This window comes from Neophocaena asiaeorientalis, unplaced genomic scaffold (genome assembly GCF_003031525.2).
Source record: "Neophocaena asiaeorientalis asiaeorientalis breed wild unplaced genomic scaffold, Neophocaena_asiaeorientalis_V1.1 scaffold461, whole genome shotgun sequence".
Lineage (NCBI taxonomy): Eukaryota > Metazoa > Chordata > Mammalia > Artiodactyla > Phocoenidae > Neophocaena > Neophocaena asiaeorientalis.
The window spans coordinates 2,985,517-3,011,687 of record NW_020173230.1 but is presented as its reverse complement, the minus strand read 5'-3'; the positions used below and the strand labels follow the sequence as shown (position 1 = coordinate 3,011,687).

Sequence of the window (26,171 nt, the reverse complement as noted above, 5' to 3'; positions counted from 1 at the left end):
CCACGCAGCGCCATGGTAATAATGCCTGCAGGGTAGTAGCGGAAAGTCTGTGTTAGGTCCCACCTATCCCCCTTCTAGCAATTTCAGAGGAATTAGCCCAGTTTCTTCCAGACCCAGGGCCTCCAGCAGAACATTCTCCCCCGTCTGTTGTCCAGAAAACCTACAATAAAATATAAGCATCATCGCTAAAGCTCCTTAGGTCTTAGGTCTACCCCTTAAGTCTGCCCCTCACCTTGGATAGAAGAGAAGATCCACAAACCTCTTCTGAACAAACTACCTACTTAGTTCTACCCCTTGAGAGAAATTCCTGATAATTCTCATCACTTCACCAGTGCCAAGGCCAGGAAATCAATGTCCCAGATTTCTGGGCACCCACGCCAAGCACAGCACAGAGCAGACCAGAGTATGGAGGAAAGTGGAAGACATCTGTATGGGTAGTTTTCCAGCCATTGTCACCCTGGTCAATCATCATCTCATCCAAGGTGTACTGAACTGGGTCATTTCCAAAGAACACACATGAGAATCACAGCCACAAACCCACCAGTAAGAACATAAGCACCATGGAGCTGATGCTGGAAAACCAATAGATTTCCAATGTTTGGGGAAAAAACCCACCACCAGCATCACCACAACACCTGTTACTCCAACACTCCACTGAAGCCTCAGACCAGCACACGCTGTAAGTGTGGGTGAGGCGGTGACCCACCCAGGCTGTTGGGTTTGACGTCCCACACCGAGATACTGGCAAATGTAATTCAGTATCTGTGGAATTCTAAGTGGAAGTTCAAGAGGTCCAAAGCCTTATCTTGTGGTTGTGTGGCAGGAAGCCACTCCCCTCCATGTAGCCCACAAAGCCATGGATTGTCAAGTCATTCACCACAAATTCAAAGCAATACAGCCTTGATGGCCTGGCACAGCTGTGCCACCTCAAAGAGCTGGTCAGGAGTCAGACAAGGTCTCCTGAGGCACAGGCTTAAAGTAGGGTTGCTTAACCTTGGCACTGCTGACACTGTGGGCTGGATAATTCCCGGTTGTGCAAGGTAGGATATTTAGCAGCATCCCTGGTCTCTTCCACTAAATGCCAGTAACCACCCCCAGTGTGACAGTCAAGAATGTCTCCAGGGGCTTCCCTGGTGGCACAGTAGTTAAGAATCCGCCTGCCAATGCAGGGGACATGGGTTCGAGCCCTGGTCTGGGAAGATATCACATGCCGCAGAGCAACTAAGCCCATGCGCCACAACTACTGAGCCTGTGCTCTAGAGCCCACGAGCCACAACTTCTGAAGCCCACACGCCTAGAGTCCGTGCTCCACAAGAGAAGCCACCGCAATGAGAAGCCCGTGCACTGCAATGAAGAGTAGCCCCCGTTCCCCACAACTAGAGAAAGCCCACACACAGCAACAAAGACCCAACACAGCCAAAAATAAATAAAATAAAATAAAAATAAAGAACGTCTCCAGACATTGCCCAATGTCTCTTGGGGGACAAAATTTCCTCCTGTTGAGAACCACTGGGTTAGACTTTATTATGCTGGAGTCTCCAAAAGAGCAAGTATGATTTGACCTAGAGAAAGGAGAGAGGCCAGGAATAAGAAGGTCTGGAGAAGAATAAGCAAAAGATCTCTAAGATAGGATTTGCTTTAAAAGAAACAAAAACAAAAACAAGCATGACATGAAAGGTTAGGTGGAGACTAAAACAGCCAGTTAAGAAAGAGCTGAGAGATAGGTATAGAATGAAACAGAACTACCTAGGAGTGATATCTGGGACCTTATCATCAACAGAGAAGCTTGGAGTCAGGAACCCTGGGCTCTGATATCAGCTCTGCAATCCCCTATACATGTAGTCTTCCTACAGAAACAGACTCATAGATACAGGGAACAAACTGGTGGTTGACAGAGGAGAGGAGTTTAGAGGGTTGGGGAAAATAGGTGACGGGGATTAAGAGATACCAACTTCCAGTTTTAAAATAAGTCACAGGGAGGAAATGTACAGCATAAGGAATATAATCTATAATAACTGTGTGGTGACAGGCGGTTACTAGACTCATCACGGTGATCAGTTTCTACTTAATGTATTTAAATGCCGAATCGTTGCGCTTTACACCTGAAACTAACATAGTATTGTATGTCAACTACACTTCAGTGTTTTTGAAAAAGTATGTTTCTTTCTCAACTCAATGTAAATAATACCACTTGTCTTGCCTGCCACATAGGGTTATAGTTAGAATTCCAGTCAGGTAATTTTTCCATAAACGTGCTTTGAAACCAAAAAGAATAAAATATTGGCTCTCACTACAGGCTCTGTAGAACATAAATGGATAATAAGGGAATACTATAAACGACTCTACCCATATAAATTCAACAACTTGGATGAAATTAACCAATACCTTGAAAACCACAAACTACCTAAACTCACTCAATATGAAACAGATAATATAAAAAAATTGTGAGAGGCCCGCGTACCGAAAAAAAAAAAAAAAAAATTGATTTGTAGTTTCAAAAAAACAACTTCCTGTCTCAGTGGCCCCACAACTAGTTTGGTGATTCACTGAAAAGACTCACAGGACGCCATATAAAGTTATATTCAAGGTTAAGATTTATTACAGCAAAGGACGCAGTGCAGGAGCAGCCGGAAAAAGATATTCATAAGCAAAAGCTGGAGGGGTCAAATGTATACTTTCTTATCTCTCTACAGGGATAGCACAGACACACCTTCTCCATGTGCAAACTGCAGGGACATATGTGAGATGTCCTTGCCTAGGAAATTCTACTTGAGTCTTGGAATCCAACATGTTTTTTTTAATTTATTTATTTACTTATTTATTTATTTTTGGCTGCACTGGGTCTTTGTTGCTGTGTGTGGGCTTTCTCTAGTTGTGGTGAGTGGGGGCTACTCTTTGTTGCGGTGCACGGGCTTCTCATTGTGGTGGCTTCTCTTGCAGAGCACGGACTCTAGGCATGTGGGCTTCAGTAGTTGTGGCTCGCGGGCTCTAGGGCACAGGCTCAGTAGTTGCGGTGCACGGGCTTAGTTGCTCTGCAGCATGTGGAATCTTCCCAGACCAGGGCTTGAACCCATGTCCCCTGCATTGGCAGGTGGATTCTTAACCACTGCGCCACCAGGGAAGTCCAGAATCCAACATTCTTAAAGGGAATTGGTCACATACCTGCCATGTGACCAAGCATGGCCCCAAACCAGGCACCAGGGGCACATCATGAATCATTACATTTACTTTAAACCTGCTGACAGCCTAGTTCTTCTCAACCCACTACTTGGAGCATATAGAATAACATCTACCCATTGCTATGTGAACATTCCAGAAATGTAGTTCTCAGAGTTTGACCAAGGGTCATCACCATGGATATAGGGACAAGTGAGAAATGAGTGAAACAGACCTGCTGCGTTCAGCAGACACAGGTAGTTTCACTGGAATTCTACCCATATTTAAAGAAATACTAACACCAATTATACACAATCTCCAGAAAATAGAAGGAGCACCTTCTACCTTATATTATGAGGCCAGTATTACCATGACAGCAAAACCAAACACTAGAGACATATATTCCCCATAAACACAGACGTAAAATCTTCAACAGAATACTAGCAGATTGAATCCAGTGCTATATAAGAACAATTTTACATCACAACCAATGTAGGGTTAATTCCCAAAATGCAAGGTTGGTTCAATACTCAAAAACCATGCAACTAGAGATTATCATACTAATTGAAGTAAATCAGAAAGAGAAAGACAAAAACCATATGATATCATATATATGTGGAATCTAAAATATGACACAAATGAACCTATCTATGAAACAGAAACAGAATCACGGACATAGAGAACAGACTGGAGCTTGCCAAGGGGGAGGGGGTTGGGGGAGGGATGGAGTGGGAGGTTGGGGTTAGCAGATGTAAGCTTTTATATATAGAATGGATAAACAACAGTCTTACTGTATAGCACAGAGAATTATATTCAATATCCTATGATAAACCATAATGGAAAAGAATATTTAAAAAAGGATGTATATATATGTATAACTGAATCACTTTACTGTACAGCAGAAATTAACACAACATTGTAAATCAACTCTACCTTAATTTAAAAAAATTTTAAATGTAATCCACCATATTAACAGGCTAAAGAAGAAAAGCCATACGGTCATATCAACTGATATAGAAAAGCGTTTGGCAAAATTCAACACCCATTTGTGATTAAAAACTCTCAGCTAACTTGGACTAGAAGGGAACTTCTTCAACCCAATAAGGAACATCTACTAAAAACCTACAGTGAACATTATACTTAGTGGTGAAAGGCTGAATGCTTTCCTCTTAATACTGGGAACAAAGCAAAGATTTCTGCTCTCACCACTCTATTCAATATACTGGAAGACATAACCAAAGCAATAAGACAAGAAAAGGAAATTAAAAGCATACAGATTGAAAAGGAAGAAATTAAACTGTCCCTATTTTCAGATGATATGATTGTTTACCAAAAGACAAACCCTCAAAAAACAAAAACAATTAAAAAAAAACTACTAGAATAAGTGAGTTCAACAAGGTCTCAGGATACAAGATCAACATACAAAAATTACAATCATGTACACAATAATTACAAATAACAAACATCTATTAGAACAACTAAAATGAAAAATACTAATAACAGCAAATACTGGAAAGAATGCAGAGAAATTGGATCTCTCCCATCTTTCCAATGGGACATTCCCTTTTGCCAGATGTCTGGGGCACTATCAAAACCAGAACGACTTTCAGCTAAATTCCCTGCTTGAGTTTTCTTATACCACCTCTGGAATGCAGATTTAGTCTACTATTCCTCAGGGAGGCTAGGTTTGGTTTACTATCTCACCGGAATATTTTCCCTGTGCCAAAAGAACACAGGTTTACATCTGGTCTAACCTTACCCTGAATCTAAAAATGTGTTGGGTTAGGGATAGTTGGCTTTTTCTTATCTCTCACCTTAGATGTCCCTTGGACTTTCACTTCTGTCCCTCTCAAGCCATGAGGTAAGCAAAACTGTAATTCAGTTTCATAACAGTACCCTGCTGAGCTGGTAAATACCTTCAGGGCAAAAGCAGTTTTAAGAGTTTATTCACACACTAAAAGCAAAGGCAACAAAAGCAAAAATAAACAAGTAAGACTACATCAAAGTAAAAAGCTCTGCACAGCAAAGGAAATCATCAACAAAATGAAAAGGCAACCTATGGAATGGAAGAAAATATTTGCAAGTCATATATCTGATAAGGGGCTAATACTCGAAATATATAAAGTACTCATACAACTCAACTGCAAAAAACAAACAAATAATCTGATCAAAAAATGGGCAAAGGACCTGAACAGACATTTCTCCAAACAAGACAACAAATGGCCAACAGGTACATGAAAAAGTTCTCAACATTACTAGTCATCAGGAAAATGCAAATCAAAACCACAATGAGATATCACCTGATACCTCTTAGAATAGCTATTATCAAAAAAGGCAGAGACAACAAGTGTTGGCAAGGATGTGGAGAAAAGGGAACCCTTGTGCGCTGTTTTTGGGAACGTAAATTAGTGCAGCCACTATGGAAAACAGTACGGTGGTTCCTCAAAAATTTAAAAATAAAACCACTGTATGATCTAGCAATTCCACTTCTGGGTCTTCATCTGAAAAATGAAAAAGAAAACACTAACTCAAAAAGATAGCTGCACCTCCATGTTCATTGCAGCATTATTTACAACAGCCAAGATTTGGAATAACCATATGTGGTGATGGATGTTAACTATTAACTACACTTACTGTGGTCATCATTTCACGATATTATGTACACATATATAGGATCATTGTGTTGTACACCTGAAACTAATATCATGTTATATGTCAAGTATATCTCAATTTTTTAAAAAAATTTATTTACCACCTCTGAGTCTGTCTTCTAAATCATGGCCTGGTAATGTTTTGCTATCTTTGTTAGGTCTTTAGTGTTTTCAAAATGCTTTATTAGATGTCAGCTAGCATTTTAGTTGCCCCCAGTGGGAAGGTTGGCCTGAATAACCTAGGAAGTGGAAATGTCCACAGCATACAAACGCCCTGTTCACTCTGTTTAAGATGACCTTCTCCACCTAACGAGCATATCCTTTATGACCCAGCCAAAACTTTCTCAAGTCTTCTAAGAAGAGTTCCCAAAGCACTGCACACACCGCACCGTTACAGGCTTTGTGTTTCTCTATTGTTGGTATGAGTCTCAAGAAGTATGGTCTGTGTCTTCTTCATTCATAAATCATCAGGCACTGAGTTTGGTCGAGGACATGTAGACACGAACTTTAGTCCCTGACCTCAAAGGAGTCACAGCTTTTAAAAGAGAAATAGAGAGATTTATAATTATACATGCTGGGAGCTGAGAGGGTTGGGAGCAGAAGAGGCTGCAGAAATCCACAGGAGAGACGCCTCACTGAGACCAAGAGGGTCTCGGAGAAGATGCTTGAGCTGAATCTTGAAAGACATCTAAGAGTTAATGGGCCAAAGAGGGAATTAGCCCTCAGCAAAGGGAGCTATCTGTGCAAAGGTCCAGAAGTGTGAGAGATCCTGGTGTAAGTAGAACAGTTATGGGAGGTGAGACAGGACCAAGAAAATCTTAAACTGAGCAGTGTCAGGAACTGGTCTGCTGTTGAGAAGATTCTTCTGGTAGCAGGGAGCAGACAGCCCACGCAGTGCGGAGGGTAGTGACCCAAGACAAAGAGCAAGTCGACAGCAGAAGTGCTGCTGAAGTTATTAGCCGTCTCGGTCCTGTATGTCAGTCTCTCCTCCGCTGGCACCTTCCCCACCGGTACTTGACCACGTGCAGGTCTCTTTCAATTAATGATTAATGACAATGATCAACTAACTATAATAAATACATATATAAAACTGTACCCACGTGTCCTCCTCTATCTGCCACCTATCTCGTTTCTCCAAACGACTTCCTCCGTTCCCTCTAACTGAACCGCCACAGCACTTCCCTTTTTGCTAAATCCAAGCGATCCTTTTCTTACTTGACTTTTCAGCAGTCTGTGATAGTATGGACCCTTCCCTTCTTAAAACCCTCTTTCCTTGGCTTAGGCGTTCATATTCCTGGTTCTCCTCCCACCTCTTGGGCTACTCTTCAACCTTCACTTAAATGGGTCTCCGACTAATTCCCTAAGCTCACCTCCTTCTCACTCTCCAGTCCAAGGGAGCAACTGCTTTCTTCCCATCCTGATGCTGATGCCGCTTGGATCCCCACACCCTGCAAAGCACATCCTCCTGATTTTTAAGCCCATCATCCCCAGCATATGGGTGTCTACTCTTCTTCCGCCACACATCCTGCCCCCTCGCTCTCGGCACCCGCTCTACTTAGCAGACCTGGCGATCCTACCATCAAATATCTCTGGCATCCATTCTCCACCCTCCTTGCTTAATCCAGACCCTCCCTAAATCACTCCTCACAGGATCAATGCATCGCCCCATCTTTCCCTCAATATCATTCTCCCTTGTGCTGCCAGAGTGATTTTGTTAAGACATAAATCTGATCATGCTAGTCTCCTGCTTAGAACTTTCAACAGCTCCCTATTGCCCACAGGATGAAGGCCAAGCTCCTTTAACTTAGCACACAGGTCCTGCATCATCTGGACCCTGCTGCCTCTCTAGCCTCATCCCTCATCCCCTGCCATTCCCTGATAACAGTCCTTTATGGAAACCCTTTATGATTTATTGAGCACCTATTTTTTTTCAGGTAGTGTGCATTATTTCATTTGATCCTCAAAACAACAGTATGAAATGGTTATTATTATTTCCATCTTAAAGATGATAAAAATGAGGCTAAGAGATGTTGAGAAACTCGCTCGAGGTCATTCAGCTATTAGGTACTGGACTCAGATCCAAGTGGGAGCCGGACTCCAAAGTCATATTCTTAGCTTTCACCCTAAACTGTGCTTGATCCCTTTCTATGCCTGGCCAGCTACTCCTCAGCTTTCAAAACTCAGTTCTGCCATCACCTCTTCAAAACCTGGCTTTAACTTTCTTGCATTCAAGACCCCTCCCCTCTGTGCTCTCATCACCAGCATAACTGAATGAGAACACTCTGCCCATCATATTGTAATAATTGCTTTACCATTTTCCCTCACTAAGCAATGACTTTGTGTTGAGAAGGGTCTGGGTTTTTCCTTATCTTTGTAGTTCTCCCACCTGACATTATACCAGGCACATGGTGGGTCCTAAATAAAGTTTGGGGGGTTTTTTTTGCCTGCGTTGGGTCTTCATTGCTGTATGCAGCCTTTCTCTAATTGCAGTGAGTGAGGGTTACTCTTTGTTGCGGTGCGCGGGCTTCTCATTGTAGTAGCTTCTCTTGTTGCGGAGCACGGGCTCTAGGTGCGTGGGCTTCAGTAGTTGTGGCACGTGGGCTCAGGAGTTGTGGCTCACGGGCTCAGGAGTTGTGGCTCACGGGCTTAGTTGCTCCACGGCATGTGGGATCTTCCCGGACCAGGGCTCGAACCCATGTCCCCTACCTTGTCAGGCAGGTTCTTAACCACTGTGCCACCAGGGAAGTCCCCTGAATAAAGTTTTACTGTATGGAATTCCTGGCTCTGCTACTTGCTAGCTTGTGGAAACCTAGCAAAGTTATTTCCCCTCTTTGTGCCTCAATGTTCTCACCTGAGCTTGTGTCTTTTTCTGGAAAATGGGTATAATAATAGCCACCATGGAGAGTTGCTGGAAGGATGAAGGGAGAATTTATCTGCAGACCGGTATACAGTAAGTGCTCAAAAAGTAATGCCTGTTATTAGACTGTAATATACACTTTCATGAAGGTTGGCTTCTCTACCCCACCCGTAGGGCTAAACACCTTTATTAACATTTCATGCGAATCAACTGGGACTGGGCTTCTGCCCCACCAGCCCTGCGAGGCTGCAGGGTGTGTGGTCAGAGGAAAGACCCTTCTCCACACCCAGAGCTTCCTGCAGGGCTGTCAGGGCCAGCTAAGGGGGCTGCTCTGGACACTGAGAGCTGAGGGGAAGTGGGGTGACCCAGGTCTGACCAGAGCAGGGGAGGAAAGTTCATAGGGGCTCACAGGTCTCCAAGTGTAGCCCCTCACTGAGCATAAGAACTACCACCCCGCGTGCTTCAGAAAGGGCACCTAACGAAGCCCATCTCTGTGCTCCTCCCTCCAGCCCCTCCAGACTCACCAAGTGAGGGAGCTCCCCACCCCCTGTCCCCTGCAAATCCCTGCAGCGGAACACCAAGTAGGGTTATCAGAATGGTGAGGGGCCACAGATCCCTGGCGATCATAGGAGGTGTGCAAAGACCTTTGTTTTAGTGCCTTTTGGAGTTAAGCTCCAGTATCTGAAAAACTCTCTCTGCATTCCACACTCAGAGAGAATGGCAGAAGCCATCAGAGAGGCCAGGGGTGCACAAGGCTTGCCTGGGAATCAGATCCAGAAGGCTCTGGAACAGAACCCAAGGGAGGATTGCATTGTGCACTTACCAAGGCTTCGTAAAGAATAGTTTTGTGTAATTAGAAAAAGAAACGAGTTTTCTCATGCAAAATGACTTTTGCATGTTGTATTAGTTTGCCAGGGCTGCCCTAACGAAGTACCACAAACTGGGAAGGGTTCCCAGTTCTGGAGGCTAGAAGCCCAAGATCAAGGTGTGGCAGGGTTAGTTCCTTCTGAGGCCCCTCTCCTTGAGTGGTACGTGGCCATCTTCTCGCTGTGTCCTCACACTTCCGCTCTGTGTGTCCGTGTCCTAATTTCCTCATCTTCTGAGGACACCGGTCATATTGGCTAATGGCCTCATCATTAACTTAATTACTTCTTTAAAGATCCTATCTCCGAATACAGTCATCCTGGGAGACTGGAGGTTAGGATTTCAACACATGAATTTGGGGGCTCACAATTCAGCCCATAAAGCTCAGGCAATTCCACATTGAACAAAGAGCTTCCAAGCACATACAGATTTATCTAAACTCCAAATTTCTTTGGGCTTTTCCACTGCTTTCATCTTCTCTCAGCTGTTAAATCAGTAAGAGTCCCAATGTTTTAAAAATACCTTCACAATTTTGACATTTAGGAAGGTTCAATGCCTTAGCTGGCTCTCAGATTTGCCCAGCTTGATATGATCTCATTTTTTTTCAGAGGAAGCAGCCTCTGTTCAGCTTTTAGTCACAGCTGGCCTTCTGGAACATCCTTTCTAGCATCTGAACACTTGCAAGTGGTGGGAGGGGATGTTTCTGAGACTGGAACATGTTGAGTAATCTAGCTCACGCAGACATTCTTCTTCAAGAAGGATTGAGCTACCTAACTTTTTACCAGAAACAGATGATTGCGCGTCAGAATTCCTTTTTTAAAAAGCTGATCTACCACGTATCAAAAGAAACATTAGTGCATAGGAAAACTGCTGTGGACCGAGAACCAGGAGACCTAGGAGCTCTGAGAACGTTACTTCACCTCTTCAATCTTGTTTTTTCACTTAAAACACGAGTGGCTGGATTAAAGGTCTTCAGCTCATTCCTGCTATAAAATTCTAAACGTTAGATATGAAACAAACATGCAGCTCTCATCACACCGGCATCCTCCCAATTCACCCTAAAACTACAGATTAAATTCTGACCTTCGGCAGAGTTACCCAGCTACTACTCATCTCAGATATTCCTTAGCAATGCAGAGATGTAGCCCACGGGAGGGGCCAGGTTTATAGGGCACAACCATGACCAGGCTGCAGTGATTTAGAGTCAGCAGCCACAATTCTGTCATGAGGCCTCCCCAACTAACCAAAACAGAGTCTTCTGACTTGGCCCTCGTGCTTTCTCAGTGTCTTATGGAGCCCTGCCGCATGACGTACAAAGGTCCTTGCTTTCCTATATTTATTAGTTTTAGGATTTTTTGAAAACTATGAACCCATTCTTCTCCCCCAAATGTATTTGCATATATGTGTACACCTTTTTTCCCACATACGATTTTGTGGAGTTCACGAACCCTTTCAAAGCCCAAGTGTAGATACTGTCACCTACCTCCAGGTCAAGGACCCTGGATGTCTGCTGGACTGTTAGGGAGCAAAGAGGATGGTGTGTTCAGTGACCAACTTCATTCTACTCTTAAAAAAACAGAGCTCAGCTCAAAACAGATAACAAACCATTCTAACTATTAGAAGCATGGCTATTTCTTTGTCAAGCAATTTATGAAAATTTAAAAAATATTTTGGTTTTCAAACTATTGTACTTGTGTTTTATTTTTATTTATTTATTTATTTGGCCAAGTGGCCTGCAGGATCTTAGTTCTGCGACCAGGGATCAAACCCAGGCCTTGGCAGTGAAAGCACCGAATCCTAACCACTGGACCGCCCAGGAACTCCTTGAATTTGTGTTTTAAAAGGTGTTTACAAATGAAATTTCACTTAACAAGAATACTGATTGTGGCTATTTAGCTCAGGGTATGAATAATTCCTGCAGCTCTTGGCAGATTATGGTTAGAAATCTTTTACCTACCCCTGCACTGCAATAAATATTTTTGCTTTCTTCAACAGTAGGTGTCAAAGCAGCTAATTTTGTTGCTCTATCATTGTGTAAGTTCATACTTATGAGGAGGAAATCACTGAAAAAGGCTTGAAACTAACGATCATTTTGCATGAATCATGCATAGTTTATTGAATAAATGAAATCTAAAAAAAAAGAGGTGTTTTATACTTTTGAATAATGTCTATAGAACAATGAATGTGTGAATACATGTGTAAAAACAATGAATGCTTTAATGAAAAACATTTACATTTAAAAATATACTTTGCATCATGTTTTGTTTAATCACTATCTTAAAGTAATGTGACCTATGTCACCTCCTCCTGTTTCCCCAGGTAAGCAGAAATTGATGGTACCTTCTCACTACACTACACAGGTTTCAAGGGAATAATTAAATTATTTAAGTGAGCTGACAACTTCCAAGCATCTTTTTTCATACTGATTTATCTATAAATAGTCACTACTTTAGTAAAGAACATTCCTATTACAAAATGACCCTCAAGGGTTTTTATTAATTAATACTAACCCAGGTCAATTTACAGTACTTGAAAGTGATAAAACTACACACTTTAAGAAAAAAGAAAAAAACTCACAACTTTTAGTGAAAGACCTGCCATAATACTCTCCTCGTACACAAATTAGTTTGAATTCACGTGTGAAATTAAAGTGTAGCAACCAGGAAAATAAAGCAATGTAAGTGAGAAATCGGAATAATAATCTAGAATATTAAATAAATTGGATTATTTTTAATATCATGCTAGTATTCTTTAGGGGAGTGTGAAATAATAGAAAATAAATGTATCGGTCTCTGCCCCCTATTCCTGGCACAGAGCTCCTAAAACCCTTGTAATTTCTTAATAAAAGCACTAGGAGCATTTGTTCTGATGTTTGGTGTTCGACCCTGTTTCCTGACACAGGGTTCCTAAATCCCTTGGAATTTCCTGAGTGATAGGAGCGTCTTTTGTTCTAATAGGATGACTCTTGGTGGGTTCCTGAAGGAGAGGCTTTGTTACGAGAAAGACCAAGACATGATGAGAAGCTTAGAATTTTCAGCCCCACCCTCATTCTCCAGAGGGGAGATGGGCTGGAAGTGGAGTTAATGATCCATCATGCCTACATGAGGACGCCTCCCTAAAAATCCCAAATGTTTGGGGTTCGGAGAGCTTCTGGGTTAAGGCACAAGTCCATGTGCCAGGAGGGTGGTGCACCTCCAACTCAAAGGGAACAGAAACTCCTGAGCTCAGGACCCTTCCAGACCTCAACTTACGTATCTTCTCATCTGGCTGTATTCTTTATTATATAATAAACCGGTAAACGTGTTTGCCTGTGTTCTGTGAGCTGTTCTAGCAGAGTCGAATCCAAGGAGGAATGCTCATGCAAACCTTCAGTTTGTAGCCAAGTCAGACAGGAGTTACAGGCAAACTGGGGAACTATCACTTGAGACTGGCATCTAAAGTTGGGGGGGCCAGTCTTGTGGGACTGAGCCTGTCACCTGCGGGGTCTGTGCTAACTCTAGCGTCAGAACTGAACTGAATGGTAGGACACCCAGCTGGTGTCACAGAGAATTGCTCGGTGTGGGAAAACCCCACACATCTGGTGTCATAAGTGCTGCGATTGTGGTTGTAGCATGAGAGTAAAAGAGAGACCCAACAGGAAGAGTGAGCTTTACACAGGCGGTGAGCCTGGGACTGAGATTATAGAAGAAATAGATGACATAAGATATGAGGAAGTTATACCCTAGGTCTTCAGCAGGCGGGGAGTGATTCAAAAGTTTAGTGAAAATATTATTTCTCAACTACCCTAATGAAAGCATTATCATTTGAAAACAAATTCCATGCTAACCAGATAGGTCCTCTGATAATTGACCTGATTTCTTTGAAAACCCCTATGTCCAGACTGGGGCTTCCCATCTTTAGAGAGCTGCAGCCCTTTTATTTTTCCTATAGCCGCGTAAGCTCGGTGGCATGTTGGTGGTCAAGATCAAGAGGATAGAGATAAGGGTTTAATGATTTAAATGTATAAAACGTTTCCACTCCTATAATGTGCCAAGTTGTTACACTCCCTGCTGTTCAGATAATCCTGGCAAACTATACAGAAAAAGGCAGTTCAGCAGTTGTGAGCCTGGAAATAGACAAAGTAAAGCCTTCAGATGACCATAAAGGGTCCTACTGATGAGAATATGTGGACAGTGTATCTTTCTTTTTATATATGACTGACTTATTTCACTTAGCATGCCTTCAATGTCCATCTATGTTGCCGAAAATGGCAGGATTTCATTCTTTTTTTTACAGCTGGTAGTATTCCATTGTGTATGTATCACATCTTCTTTATCCATTCCCCCATATCTTGGCTATTGTAAATACTGCTGCAATGAACACAGAGGTGCAGATAGCATTTTGAATTAGTGTTTTTGTGTTCTTCAGATAAATACCCAGAAGTGGAGATAGAAGGGTCACATGGTACTTCTATTCCTAATTTTTTGAGGAATCTCCATACCATTGAATAAAAGTGGCCAAAGTGGCCTTGTCTTATTCTTGATCTTAGAAAACAAGCTTTCAGGGACTTCCCTGGTGGCACAGTGGTTAAGACTCTGCGCTCCCAACGCAGGGGGCCCGAGTTCAATCCCTGGTCAGGGAACTAGATCCCACTGCCACAATTAAGAGTTTGCATGTCACAACTAAGGAGCCCGCGAGCTGCAATTAAGGAGCCCGCCTGCTGCAACTAAGACCTGGCACAACCAAATAAATAAATTAAATATATTTTAAAAAATAATAAAAACCATTCACTTTAAAAAAAGAAAAAGAAAACAAGCTTTCAGCTTTTCACCTTTGAGTATGATTTTAGCTGTGGGTTTTTCATATATACAGGCTTTCTTATGTTGAGGTATGTTCCCTCAATACTCACTCTGTTAGAGTTTTATCATAAATGGGTGTTGAACTTTGTCAAATGCTTTCTCTGCATCTATTGAGATGATGATATGATTTTTATCCTTCATTTTGTTAACGTGATGTATCATGCTGATTGATTTCTGGATGTTGAACCGTCTTTGCATCCCTGGAGTAAATCCCTCTTGATCACGGTCTATGATCCTTTTAATGTATTGCTGGCTTCAGTTTACTAATATTTTGTTGAGGATTTTAGAATCTATGTTCATCAAGGATATTGGCCTGTAGTTTTCTTTTTTTGTGGTGTCCTTGGCTGGTTTTGGTATCAGGGTAATGCTGATAAAATGTGCTGATGAAATGTAAAATGTGTTGGGAATGTTTCCCTCCAACTAGATATTCTACTTCTTCTCCTGGCAGCTGGAATTCATTGCTGAATAAAAACTCACTGATCCAGAAATTTCTCTTGCCTCTTTCTGATTTCTGCCTCCTTCCCTTTTCCAAATCCTAAGACCAAAGTGGTAAACAGCAAAGGCGATGTCATTCCCGAAGAGGCACTCCAAATAAATTAAATGAAATTATTCATTGTCTAAATGAATGGCTTTATGGATAATCACCATGGCTGAGAGGTAACATTGCTGTGGTAACTACCACTGCAGCCCTGTCTTTTCCACTTTAGTGGCCTGAAAGAGTAAAGTCATTTCTCCATATGCTTACCACACCTCCCCCCATTCCTCATTTCTTTTAAAGTCTTTTTCTGCCCCTGTCACACTAGTGAAATTATTCTAAGCTCTCTAGGCTCTGATAGCTATTATAAAATGTTTATTATGTGTTCCAAGTGCTTTACAATCATTATCTCATGTTCCCTCCTCATAATAGATTCACTAGGAAGGCATTAGTATTTTCATCCTGATTTTTCAGCTGATGAAACTGAAGCTTAACTAGATAAGGCAAATTGATCACAGTCACAAGTCTATAGAAAAATGAGGCTCAATTTGACTTTTCCGCTGTCCAGTGGTTCTCAAACTCCAGCGTGCATCGGAACCACCTACAGCATTTGTAAAAATACCGACTGCTGGGCTCCATCCCCAGATAGCCTAATTCCGCAGGTGTGGAGCCGGGCTCGATAATTCACAGTTCTAAACAATTCTCAGGTGATGCCCATGCTGCTAATCTGGGACTTCCCTGGTGGCACAGAGGTTAAGAATGTGCCTGCCAATTCAGGGGACATGGGTTCGATCCCTGGTCGGGGAGAATCCCACGTGCCAAGGAGCAACCAAGCCCGTGAGCCACAATTACTGAGCCTGCGCTCTAAAGCCCGTGAGCCACAACTACTGAGCTCCCGCGCCACAACTACTGAAGCCCATGCACCTAGAGCCCCGTGTTCTGCAACGAGAAGCCATCGCAATGAGAAGCCCACGCACCGCAAGGAAGAGTAGCCCCCGTTCGCAGCAACTAGAGAAAGCCCGCGCGCAGCAACGAAGACCCAATGCAGCCAAAACAAACCCCAAAAAACAAAATAAAACACAGTTTCACATCCTTGCTCCTCAAAGTGTGTTGGAGAATCCACAGCAACGTCCTCTGGGAGCTTATTAGAAACCCAACATCTGGGGCCTTACCCTAAACCTCCTGAATCTGACTCTGCACTTTTAACAAGACCCCAGGTGATTCATGGGCACGTTGTGTGCACTCATCACATACTTTCGAGCCAAGACAGCCTCTAAAGGAGGCAACAGGTAAATTTTAATTTACAGTGGGCCTCGCTGGGGCATGGGTTAGCAAGTAGGACTTCATTCAGCCAGGGGCACAAGGGCGAGTTATGAGGTTCGAGGCTCCCAGGCCTCGGCACCGCCGCCTCCACCTCTCAGTCGCGCCGCGCCGCGCCCCGCCCCTCCCGCGCCCCGCCCCCGCCCCAGGCTTCTCTCGGCTCCGCCTCCCTACGGAGGGCGACTACTGCGCAGAGGCAGACGCCGCGCTCTTCCCCCTCGGGGCTCCCCGGATCCTCCGGATCACCGAGCACTTCTCCTAGAGCAGCCCCTGAGGAGGTACCTGTACCCACTTCTCCCATCTTAGGGTGCCGACCGAACCGCCACCCGGAAGTGCAAACGTCTCCGAGGTTCTTAGCGTCTTTTTTAGAACGCCTGCCGTTACTCTTTCATTCACCCCACGAACGATTCTTGGATGTCTGACCTTTGGCAGAGAGATGAACTAGACACGGCCCCTGTCCACGTAAAGGATTGTAGGACTGGGTGATAAATGCTGTACCTCCTAGGGGCTGGAGGCGCGGGGGCCGGATAGAAGAAAGATGTCCCGGAGGGTAACGGCCCTGAGCCCGGCTGCTAGTTGTGGGCCACGTAGGGGCTCAGGTGTTTGGTGCATGGAGATCTCCGGTTGGAGAACATTCCGGGTGGAAGAAAGGTGGCCGTCCCACGAAAACTCTCCGTGTGCAGGGTGCGTGGGTGCCTGGAGATGAAGCTGGAGAGGTAAGCAGAGGCGATCCTGAAGGGCTTCGTATGCATAAGAAATTTAAACAATGTCCTGAGTAGTCTAGACGGTCGTTAAGTCTGATTTGCACTTTAAAATGCAGCTGGCAGCCAGGCTGGGTTGGAGGAGGAAAACACGTTTAGGCTGTTAGAGAACGGCGACAGAACGGAGGCAGAGGTGATCTGACGCCATGTATTTATTCGTTAGCTGTCTTTTCTCGTCCACTAAGATGTAACTTACATGGGGGAAGGACTATGTCTGTTTAGTTCATTTCTCTTACCCAGCACTTAGAAGGGTGCCTGGTACACAGTAGACCCTTAACAAATGTTGGTTGGATGGATGAATAAATCAATTTGCGGTTGATAGGACTTCCTAACTAATTAAATAGTAGATGAAAGTGGGAAGTAGAAGAGACAGATCACTGAAGATTGGAAGAACACAAGTAGTGGAACCCTGTTCAGTGGGTGTTTGCTGAGAACTTCTCCTGGGCTGACCACCGACAAGATGCTGTAAGGCAGAAGTCCAGAACAAGCTCCAATTTCTGGTGTAGTCAAGGGAGGGAATCTGCCACCAAGTACCACTTCTAGGTTTTAGTTCCACCAACAAAAAATATCCGTTTCTTTTCTGCCCACTCACAGGACTGAATTTGAGAAGTACATACTTTGTTTTGAGTATTATCGGCCACAGACCTAGAATCCAGATGACTATGACTTAAAGGCTGTTTATTATTATATTGATGTAACGTAATATTGATGTGCCATCATTTAATAAAACCATTCCTTGGTGCTTTTTTTGTTTGTTTACCTTCGCAGATATGCAGGAATGAATATCTTTTTTTTTCAATAAATTTTCTTTATTCAGCATTACATTTTTTTAGATTTACCATGTTGACAAATGTGTCTGTACTTCATTCATTTTCAATGTTCTATATTCATTTCTATGTGTATATACCATAAAGTATTCATTCTTAAATTCATATAAAAGGTATTTGGGTTGTTTCCAGTTTGAGGGTTTTTTGCCCATGTGCAAGTTTCTCACTAATGAATAGCTGGCAGTGGAATTCCTAGATCAGAGGTATTCATATTGTTAATATACGATATTTTTCTCTTTCTGACTTACTTCACTCTGTATGACAGTCTCCAGGTCCATCCACGTCACTACAAATGACCCAATTTCGTTCCTTTTTATGGCTGAGTAATATTCTGTTGTATATATGAACCACATCTTCTTTAAGGAATGAATATCTTCATGTCTTTTCTTTCTTTCTTTCTTCTTTTTTTTTTGGCTTTTGTTGAATATTTTTTCCTCACAGGAGTAGATTACTAGTTAAATAATATTTTATCTTATAGCTCTTACTATATATTGCCTGATTCTCTTCCAAAAAGTTAATCATGGCAACAACGATATCCATTTATGCAACAGTTACAAATTGAGTATCTACTGGCGCTAGGCATTGAGCTCCAGGAGCATAAGATGAGCAAGATAGACAGACCCTGCCCTCCTGTCGCTTCCAGTCTAGTACAGGAGGGTGGCATTTATCAGCTCATCACACAATAATTAGAAACTAACACATAGTGTGAACTAAAAATACAGGCCGCTTGCCAAGAGGCAGAAACCAGTTTTACAACAATCTCAGCAGCACTGGTGGTGGTTTGGGGGGTTTTGTTGTCAATTTTACTACCGTATTTTACTAAAAAAAATGGTTTGTCAGGATTGTTTTGCCTGTTTTGAATTAATCTGAATTTTTCCTTCCTCATTCATCTACTGCTTAAGGGAAGTCCTCTACCATGCAAAACCAAAAAATTACAAATTTACACCTACATTTTTTAAAGATGAAAAACTAGAGAGTACTTACAAACTTGTCATATCCTTTCTTTCTATTTATTCTTTAACTGACTCTTCATCTCTGAAGCTGAAGCAGGACTCGGGTTTGAATCCCAGCTCCTCCACTTCTAGCTCTGTGACTTTGGGCAGATGACTTAAGCTTTTTGAGCCTGTTTCCTTGTGGGTCAAACGGAGCTCATACCTTCCTGGTATGATTTTGGACCACAGGTCATGTGTGAGCATTCCTTTATGGGGGAAGAGAAGAGACGAGAGCAGAATGAAGTCTCTGGCTCCTGGTGGATGTTATTACCATACCCAAACCAATACTTGTGTGGCTCACAAAAACACAGGGCAAACTAAGAAAGGAATGAGCGGGTTATCGTTTTATATTCTGAAAATGTAGGACTGGTAATGCTCTACCTCTCTACAGGAGACCTCACCTAGTCTGATGCCCGGGAAGGCCTTCCCTAAGAGCCTTAGCGCTTAGAACTGAGGGTCAGCAGGAGCTCACCAGGTCACTCAGGGCACAAACCTATCTGTCACCCTACCTCCCTCTCACACTTCCGATCCATCAGCAGACCCTGCTGACTCTCCCTTCTGACCACATACCCTGAACCCCTTTTCCCCCACGGCTGCTGCGGTAGACCATGTCACCACTGCCTCTTGCCTGGGCCACCACAGCAGCCACCAGAGGGATTCCTTTATGATGGATCATTTCACTGTGTTGCCCAAAACCCTCCAGTGTTTTCCCATCACTCATCAAATTAAATCCAGATTCCTTCCCAGAGTCTACAAGGCCCTACATGATCTGCCCCTGGCTACCTCTCTGCCCTCAATTTCTAAACAACTCGTGTGCGTTCCTTCCTTAAGGCTTTTGCACTTGCCCATTTGTCTGCTTGGAATGTTCTTCCGCCATTTACCTGCATGGCTCATTCATGCCCTTCAGTTCTCTGCCCAGGTGTCACCTCTCCAGGGTGGGCTTCTTAGAGCTCTCCTCCAATAGTAGCCTCTTCTCTCACAATCCCTTTCCCCTGCTTTATTTGTTTTCAGAGCATTTTCAACTCCTGCCATTATTGTGTTTTTAGTTATTTACTTGTTCAAGTATTTTTTCTGTTTTCCCCACTAAAATGCAAGTTCCATGAGAACAAGAACTTTATTCAGCACTGACCCCTAGCACTTAAACAGTGCCTGGCACATAGCAGGTGCTCAATGAGTATTTGTTGAATGAATTAAATCATGAATGAATGGATGAATGAACGAACCATATAAACAAAGGGGGTGGGGAAAGATGCTCCAGATAGAGGGGACTGCATGTGCAGAGGGCCTGTGGCCACTGGGGGTTTCAGAACTGAAAGAAGGCCTAACAGGGAGAGGCAGTGATGGAGAGATGAGGCAGAGAGGTAAGCACAGAGCAGACTAGAGAGGACCTTCTAGGCTTTGCTACAAGATTTTGGCCTTTATTCTAAGGACAATGAGAAGGCATTAAAGGGTTCCAGATAAATTGAGAATTGTGTTTTTATAAGGTCCCTCTGACTGCTGGGTGGTAAATTGACAGTAACGGGGCAAGAATGAATGCAGGGGACCAGTGAGCTGGCTGTCAGTGTCTCCCAAGGCAGAGATGACAATGGTTTGCATTTGGATGCTGCTTGAAGAAGATGGAGAAACATAATTTGGATGTAAAATTAACAGGCACTACTTCTTATCCCTGTGATCCAGGGTGGATGGCTATGCTAACTAGACCAGAGAAACACAAACTCAGACTTAGGATGTCTTCACTGGCACAGAATTGAGCCATGTGAGTAAGGCATTCCTTTTCCCCCCACAAATACACATTTAACAAACCCTGATGGAGCTTTTGCCACGTGCCAGGCCTGTGCCAAGAACTGCAACAGATACAAACATGGATAAGGGGCAGCAGGCCACCCGAAGGAAGTAACATCCTGATAGAAATAATGCCCTTTTGGCTTTCTTATATTCCCTGCCTTGCTAGTAGCTGCCCTTTGTGCTCGGTCCTGTTTTCACCCATCTGCTTCGTATTCTGTACATCTTTTTACCCTCTCTGCTTACCTCAAAGCCCAACCAAAATTAGAAGCTCAATACATCTTTGAATGAATGTGAATTTTTCTCCTTGACTCTTATGGAGCCAGTTCCCTAAACTAAGGTTTCTCTCAAAGTTTACTGAGCTCATATCACAATCATTTCAACCGTCCAAGCCAAATAGAGAATAACTTGCCAACTTAACTCACAAGGCTATTATGAGGAAAGAAAAAAAAAAATCAAGGGGTCTTGCAAATGGGAAAAGTGTTTGGATGACAATCCCCTGCACTTGCACTGCCGTCATTACTGTTGTCGGCTTTATTTCCTGTTTATTCAACGAATATTTCTGGAACGTTTACCTTGTGCTCGGAGCTGGAGATGCACGGATAAACAAGATACAGTCTCTGCTCTCATGGAACTTACATTCACATGTGTACTGGAGCACTGTGGGTCAAGGTAAAAAGAAATTTGAAAATCACTACCTACCCAGTCCCATCACTGTACAGAACACAGATGCCAGAGTGGCATGCAGCATTTCCCCTTTCCATGCTTTGTTGCTTCTCACTGCCAAGCTCCTTATCATCCATGACCCCACATGGCAGGCCTTTCCCCCTTGGGTACACCCAGAGGATGCTTTATTAAATAATATTTAGAAGACTGGACCCTCTCTGCAAGCAGTGGCAACTGCTTTTCTTTAAATTCCCATTGATAGTATCCCCCATTATTACGTATTCCAGTCCTGGGTGTATGGTTAAAATATCAGTTTTCTTTCCTCTTGCATTATACGAGTCAGCCGGGGCCCTGGAAACCCTGGTACTAGTTATGATTTTCTTGCAGGCACTGAAAAATCACGTAGCCTCTAGGGTCCTAGATATCTGGGAGGGGAGAACGGGGGGCGGGGAGCGAGGGAGGGTTATACTGGTTCCTAAAATTATGTGATTCATGCCCAGTTCCCCACCTTCTCTTTTCGCTGTTTTCAGTCTGGGGGCTAACCACCAAGACACAGTCTCAGAGTTTAGTGAGGCAGCCTCCGTACACGGAGGCACTCGCAGGGTACCCGGGAAGACGGGCTTGAAGACTGGTCTGGAACCGCGCGCGGCCTGCGAGCCGTGGGCGAACGAGAAGGGCCTGTTGGAGCATGCGTATCAGTGATCCCCGCTGCTCCGCGGCGGCGGCGGGAGGGACGGGGTGGGGGGTGGGCTCGCGGCGGCTACGTAAAGCGATTGGCTCTGCGCAGCGGAGGGCGATCCCGCTTCCGCCGGGCGCCGGAAGTGACTCTCCGCCCCGGTCAGTGGGCCATGGAGAAGGTGGCACAGTAGCGTCTGAGTTGTGAGCATTGCGGGGCCGGCGGCCATGGAGGCCGTGCTGAACGAGTTGGTGTCTGTGGAGGACCTACTGGTGAGGCCCGGCCCTGAGGGAGGGAAAAGGAAGATTCGGAAGGGCGGGCCCTGAGGAGAGCCCGGGTAGGGGCCAAACCCTCTTCCCAGCATCAGCTTTGCCTAGGGAAGTCGAACTACGGCTCCCGGCAGCCCCTGCAGCGTCCGGCTCCTGCCCAGAGGTTCCACTTTGCCCCAAAGGCTAATGGGAGATGTAGTTTCCTGCGCCACCACGCCTCAACCTGGGGGCCTGGAGTTTGACGGGTGCTGAGTGCATGCAGGAGCTAGGAGGTCAGGGTGCGGGCACCCGATTTTGAGTGCTCCTAAAGTGGCAGGGGGAACACAGTGACCACCTTAAACTTTCATATATTAGTCGCAATCCGGCACGGTGCTAATGACCTTTCAGGGGAAATCTCAATCTTTGTAGCTCTAGTAGGAGGTAGGCACTATTTTCCCGTTTTTCAGATAAGAAAGGGTCCAGACTGGCAGGGTGGGGATGGGAGAAGCAGTCTCCGACGAGGGACCGCGTGGGTTGTTGTTGTGCAGTTCTGACAGCGTGTTTACTGTTCAGCCTTTCGGGGTCAGCTGCTCCGGGAGCGGTGCCTGGAGCCGCCAGCAGGTGGCATCTCCAGTCGGTACCACTAGGGGGAGGGAAGCAGAAGGGGGCCAAGACAGCCCGCCACTAAAAAGCAGAATGCCTGGGTCCCAGCGATGGAGATGGCAGAACCTGGGGTACCAGACCCCAAGACCCGCAAGGGGAATGTGGCAGAGGGGAAGATGCAGAGTAACGGGGAAAGGGACACCCAGGTCCTGCTACAGTATGGCTTGCTCCCTTCACCTCTAAATGACTCCTCTCCTCTCCTATGGCAGAAGTTTGAAAGGAAATTTCAGTCTGAGAAGGCAGCAGGCTCAGTGTCCAAGAGCACGCAGTTTGAATATGCCTGGTGCCTGGTGCGAAGCAAATACAACGATGACATCCGTAAAGGCCTTGCTCTGCTGGAGGGTGAGGTGCTAGGCTGGCTCCCCAGCTCTCCCCTTCCCAACTGCCATTGTCCTCAACCAGTGTTGGCCTGGCTCACTCCCTCCATCTCAAGTTCGGGGATCCTTTTTCAACATGGGACCTCTAGTGCAGTCACCTCACAGTTATTTACCAGTAAACACACTGCAATAAGGGCTATACTTAGCCTGACTTCCACTGTACTTTTGGCTTGCCACCTCATCGATGGTGGTTTTGCCAGACAGAGTCATAGCATGACCGTCCCCACTGGACTTTGGTGATCTGGTAGTCTAGACATAAGGAAAGTGACTTGTCTCGGGTCACACAGCTGGTTGATCTATGGCTGAATTGGGACTAGAAGCTCCTGCTTGTGTGTCCCAGTCCCATGCTCTTTGCCCCCCACCACCACCGTGTTGCTTATCTAGCAGCTGTTGTTGAAAACCTTTTGGGGGGTGGGTGGGTGTGGAAGAAGTACAGAAGACGGTTCCCAAGACCTGTGAGCACATGGTGCTTTTATGATCAGAATCCTATTTCCTGCTGGTTTTGGATGGGTCACCGTTTTTCAGAGGCCACAATACTTGACCTTTAAATTTCTCTGTACCCCCTTTCTCTTGGTCAAGTAATGGTGTATAAGCAATCACTGTACTAGCCAAGGATGCCTGTTGTAAATCCATAAAAGTAAGACTCTTCCTTAATGCAAATCATCTCCGCCTCCATTTGTCTATTTCTCAGGTTTCCTCTACAGCAGGGCACAGCTGTAGAATTGGTCTCTAAACATTGCCAGTCTAGTTGAGGAGACAGTACAGACACTTGGGAAGATGTGTAAACACCTGCAAAACCACTTAGCAGCAATTCTAATGCAGAGTACAACTGAACACATGAGCCTCTGGGAAGTCACTGAACTAAGAGTCAGGTGGGGTCTTTCAGGGAGGGGTGACTGAAGGTGAGTTTGGAGCTGCTTTTTTAAAGGGGGAAGGAGTGCAAACTGATTTTGAACACAATTCTGGTCAGCAAGCTGCTGTAGTTAAAATACACAGCAGATGCCACAGCTGAGTAGAGATGCCTTTTGGCTTCTCCGGTGCCTTGATTTCCTTTCAGTTCACTTGGATGAACCAAAGTTGACTGTAGTGTTGATACCGGGGTGTGGATCACTGGGGCATTGGGGCAGCTGGGGTTCATGCTGCCCCAGAGCTCTGGCTGGGAAGCCCGGAGTGACCGGAGCCGAAATGGAGGCTCAGGACAGTGACTTTCTCCCAGGATCTTGTAGGTGTTCAGGGAGTGGAGGGGGTCTCTGGGACACAGGCACTAGGAAGGGAGAGAAGGGGTTTTTACCCTCTTCCCTCCCCCCTCCCTAGAGCTGCTGCCCAAAGGGAGCAAAGAGGAGCAGCGGGATTATGTCTTCTACCTGGCTGTGGGCAACTACCGGCTCAAGGTAAGGCGGAGAGCTCCTTCTGCCCCTTCACCCCGCCTGGGTGGCCGAGCTCCCTCTCATCTCTCTCTCCCCCGTCACAGAGGTGCAGGGTGATAGCAGGACGCTGAGGGAAGGTGAGAGACAGAGGATCCGGTGCCGAGGGTGTGGGGAGCAGTGTGACGTCAGCAGTGGGGTGCAGCCCCAAGCCTTGGGCTGTTATCTCCCTTGGCTTATCAACCCCACACAGTTGGGGTAGTTTGTGGACTCTACTCCACTGGGTGGGGCTGGAGGGAGGGAGGGGGTGGAGGTAGAGGGAAGAGCCCTGGGGCCAGCAGAGGAAAGGCCCTTCTGATGGGTAGGAGGAGGGATAGAATTCTGAGGGGTGTGTGTCATTCTCCCTGAGTGTAGGAATATGAAAAAGCCCTGAAGTATGTACGAGGGCTGCTGCAGACAGAGCCGCAGAACAACCAGGCCAAGGAGCTGGAACAGCTCATCGACAAGGCCATGAAGAAAGGTGAAGGCCGTCCTCTCTGCCCTTCTCCCTCCATCTCCGTCCACCCCCACCCTCGTGTCTCCCTGGCCCCCAGCATCCCCAGACGCCTCTCAACTCTGTTAAGTCCTCCTCCTTCCCTCGTGCCTGGTGCCTTCCAAGCAGTTCCTCTCCAAACCCCCTTCTTTCTCCATCCCTCAGGGGTCCCTCACCCCATGACTCCAGATACAGAGGCACATCCTCTCTTGAGGAGCGGCGGGCAGCAAGATGGTGGCTGAGGTCCCTGCAGGGACTAGGTTTTTGGACTCGTGACGGTCTCCCTTTTCCTCTCCCCAGATGGTCTAGTGGGCATGGCCATTGTTGGAGGCATGGCTCTGGGCGTGGCGGGACTGGCTGGACTCATCGGACTTGCTGTATCCAAGTCCAAATCCTGAACAAGACGGCGTCTGTGCCTCTGCCTGGGGACAGACACGTGGAGCCCATGGAGGACACTGGAAGAGAGGCCCACCTATCTTCACCGTCCCTTTCTTCTTCTGCACCTGTCACTCTCCTCTGTGACCTTCAACCTCCTCTCCCCTGGGACCTGTCCCCTGGCCCCAAATCATGTATTTTGGGATGAGTGTAAATAAAATTGGGCTTTGGCTTGGGAACCTCTGTGTCTGTGTTGAGGAAGGGGCAGGTTCTGTTGGGCCCAGGGGGTGGGGGTCATGCATGGGCCTTCCCTGCTCTGTGCCCTCCTACTCCTGCCCCCCAGGCTGGTGTGGGGTTCTCCTTTGTCCGCTGAGCTGCCCAGACCCTACACGCTTCCTCTCCGCGCCCCGCACCCCGCCCAGCCTAGCCCAGCCGCGTCCTTGGGCAGCGGCAGGCGGCATAGGGGCGTGCCCTTTGCCCAGATGTAGAATCCTGAGAAAAAGCAGTGACCAGAGGCGGAAAGGGCAGAGCTGAAGGGACACCATCTCCTCTGACCCACTCAGCTGCCTCTCAGCGTGTGGAGTTTTCCACACCAGGGGGGCCCCCACTCAGTTTCCTCCAAAACCTCCACCCTTCCCTCCCTTTGTCTTCCTGCGCCCTCCCCTTCCTCCCCCCCCATCCCACTCCTTAGAGGAGAGGGGCCACTGGTTGGGGGAAGGAAATGGGCATTTGGCGTGGAGTCGGCAG

General features: G+C 45.6%; 1 protein-coding gene and 1 long non-coding RNA gene across 2 annotated transcripts; both read left to right on the top strand.

Annotated features, from left to right (window-relative positions):
* Positions 1-16,357: 16,357 nt before the first annotated feature.
* LOC112399984 (uncharacterized) lies at positions 16,358-17,668 on the top strand. The gene is made up of 2 exons (XR_003003348.1): positions 16,358-16,877; positions 17,517-17,668. It is a non-coding gene; the product is annotated as an uncharacterized LOC112399984 (long non-coding RNA).
* Positions 17,669-21,980: 4,312 nt separating this feature from the next.
* Positions 21,981-25,663, top strand: FIS1 (fission, mitochondrial 1). Its single transcript, XM_024745508.1, has 5 exons — positions 21,981-22,137; positions 22,986-23,118; positions 24,468-24,544; positions 24,932-25,037; positions 25,350-25,663. The coding sequence occupies exons 1-5, from the start codon at positions 22,093-22,095 to the stop codon at positions 25,445-25,447; spliced, it is 459 nt and encodes a 152-aa protein (XP_024601276.1). The 5' UTR covers positions 21,981-22,092; the 3' UTR covers positions 25,448-25,663.
* Positions 25,664-26,171: the final 508 nt, after the last annotated feature.

What these genes read in the sequence shown, in the direction of transcription:
- FIS1 (XM_024745508.1), top strand. Translation starts at nt 22,093, where the DNA reads ATGGAGGCCGTGCTGAACGAGTTGGTGTCTGTGGAGGACCTACTG. An exon ending in TGTCTGTGGAGGACCTACTG is followed by an intron (nt 22,138 to 22,985) that starts GTGAGGCCCGGC and finishes CTCCTATGGCAG; the next exon opens with AAGTTTGAAAGGAAATTTCA. An exon ending in TGGGCAACTACCGGCTCAAG is followed by an intron (nt 24,545 to 24,931) that starts GTAAGGCGGAGA and finishes CCCTGAGTGTAG; the next exon opens with GAATATGAAAAAGCCCTGAA.